The sequence below is a fragment of the Antedon bifida genome, chromosome 2 (genome assembly GCF_963402885.1).
Source record: "Antedon bifida chromosome 2, ecAntBifi1.1, whole genome shotgun sequence".
Classification (NCBI taxonomy): Eukaryota; Metazoa; Echinodermata; class Crinoidea; order Comatulida; family Antedonidae; genus Antedon; species Antedon bifida.
The window spans coordinates 9,878,146-9,880,549 of record NC_136227.1 but is presented as its reverse complement, the minus strand read 5'-3'; the positions used below and the strand labels follow the sequence as shown (position 1 = coordinate 9,880,549).

General features: G+C 34.9%; 1 protein-coding gene across 1 annotated transcript; it reads left to right on the top strand.

The window, feature by feature from the left end:
- Nucleotides 1-278: 278 nt before the first annotated feature.
- LOC144835423 (uncharacterized protein F54H12.2-like) lies at nucleotides 279-1,412 on the top strand. The gene has a single exon (XM_078690508.1). It carries the CDS (start codon nucleotides 279-281, stop codon nucleotides 1,410-1,412), a length of 1,134 nt encoding a protein of 377 aa, XP_078546634.1.
- The last annotated feature ends 992 nt before the right edge of the window (nucleotides 1,413-2,404 follow it).

Genomic DNA, 2,404 nt, shown 5'->3' with positions numbered 1-2,404 from the left:
AGAAAGCGAAAAAGCAATGAAGTCAGTCGAAGAAGAACTAAGAGAGCGAGAAGATCCTCCGATATATTTGATTAATAATTACTATGGCGTACGTACACAAACAATCTTGCGAATGTTTAAAATCAGAATTGGATTTGTTTTCTGTTCCACTGACTCAAACAAGTATAACGAAGGGACAATGGGTTCAGTATCATCCTTTCAATAGTATTACCGATACAGGACCGGTTCAATTTAACATTTAAGGTTCCACCGAAGAATACGTAGATTTATCACAGACTATGTTACGAGTTAAAGTTAAAATTACAAGAGGCGATGGAACAGATTTGCATGTTGACGATCCTGTCGGACCAACTAATTTACTACTACAGTCCTTATTCAACGAAGTTGACGTTTCTTTGAATGAGAGATTAATTACTCCATCGAATAACACTTATTCGTACAGAGCGATGATTGAAACCTTGTTAACGTACGGTGCTGACGCGAAGGAAACTCACCTTACAGGTGGATTGTTTTATAAAGATACAGCGGGTAGAATGGATGTAGCAAATCCAACTTTAGACGATGCTGCTGCGAATCAAGGACTTAACAAACGATCTCAGTACATACGAGGAAGTCGATTGGTTGATTTGATAGGACCTATTCATTGCGATATATTCTTTCAAGATCGTATGATGCTTAATGGAGTTGACATTAAATTAAAATTGCATCGAAGTAAAAACGCATTCTGTTTGATGTCATCCGATGCGCAAGCTGGTTATAAGTTACAGTTAGAAGATGCATCTATTTACGTACGAAAAGTGAAACTAAATCCATCTATAGCGCTGGCTCATGCAAAAGCGCTGGAGCGCGGGTCAGCTAAATACCCTCTTCGTCGAGTCGAGGTTAAAACGCTGTCGATACCGCGGGGGAACCTTTCCTTTACCCGAGAGTCGCTGTACAACGGGAATCTACCGAAACGCTTAGTGGTAGGCTTAGTAGGAACCGACGCTTTCAACGGTGATTATAGCAAAAATCCATTTAATTTTCAACACTTTAACACCAATTTTATATCCTTATATTTGGACGGTGAGCAAATACCTTGGAAACCATTAAAGCCTAATTTTGAAGCAAACGGTGAAGGAAGTTATATTTTAGCCTATCAAAGTTTATTCTCCGGATTAAATACATTATTCGACGACACGGGAAATCAAATATCCAGAGAAGACTACGCCAGAGGATACACGTTGTTTGCATTCGACCTTACACCCGATTTATCAAGCAGTGGACATTTCAATTTAATTAAACACGGCAATATACGTCTTGAAATTCAATTTGCTACCGCTTTGGTTGAAACAATTAACGTAATAGTTTATTCAGAATTTGATTCATTAATAGAAATCGATAAGTCTCGTAACGTAATTTTAGACTTTTAAACAAATCATGGATACTGTGCAACTTTTAAAATTAGTTAAATCTGATCCATTAACTCAAAGATACTTTCGAGGTGTATATCCTTCAGATTTGTTACCTAAAAGAATAAAAAGTTACCCTAGTGCTTACATAGCAAATGTTGATGATAGTAGTCAAAACGGTTCGCATTGGGTCGCTTTTTTTCTAAACAATATTAACGAAGGTGAATTTTTTGATTCATTCGGACATTCGCCTCAATATTACAGTAATCATTTTGTAAATTTTCTAAATCGTACGGTAAACACGTGGACTTTTAATGATACGGGTTTACAGGCTCCATTGTCGACCGTCTGTGGTCAATATTGTATTTTTTATATTGTTCATAAATGTAGAGGTATTGACACCTCAAATATAGTTAATATGTTCACTAAAGATAAGAATACTAACGATGCACATGTTAATGATTTTGTAGAACGTAGATACGATGTTAACCTACCGGTGTATGATAAGGAGTATATAAAAATACAATTTGTCAAAATGTTAACTAACATATTTTAATTAAGTATTGTCTTTTTCATATTGGTATTAAAATTTAAATGTTGAAAAAAAAAAAATATGTGTATGTATCTTTATTACGCGTTGGTTAGTAAATAATGAAAGAAAGAAAACAACAAACAACGAAATAAATTTGAATAATGAATACATTTAATAACTGAAAAAAACATTTTATAACATTGATTAGAATCCAAGCCATTTCGGTTTAGTTTTAGTACGTTTCTTTTTAGTAATAGTATATTTTTTATCTTCATCGTCATCGTCGTCATCAAATCTTTCAAGTCGTTTAGATTTTGTAGATGCGGTTTTTGAAAGAGGGCTTATTTCACCAGATTTTAGACGTTGCAACATGTTGCGTCGTGTAGCATTTCCAATCAAACTTTCTGGCGTGTTCAACTTAGCCAACAACGATATAAATTCTTTCCACCCCACTGGTTCAAATCCTCGCCTTTCTTGTATC

What these genes read in the sequence shown, in the direction of transcription:
- LOC144835423 (XM_078690508.1), top strand. Translation starts at nt 279, where the DNA reads ATGTTACGAGTTAAAGTTAAAATTACAAGAGGCGATGGAACAGATTTG.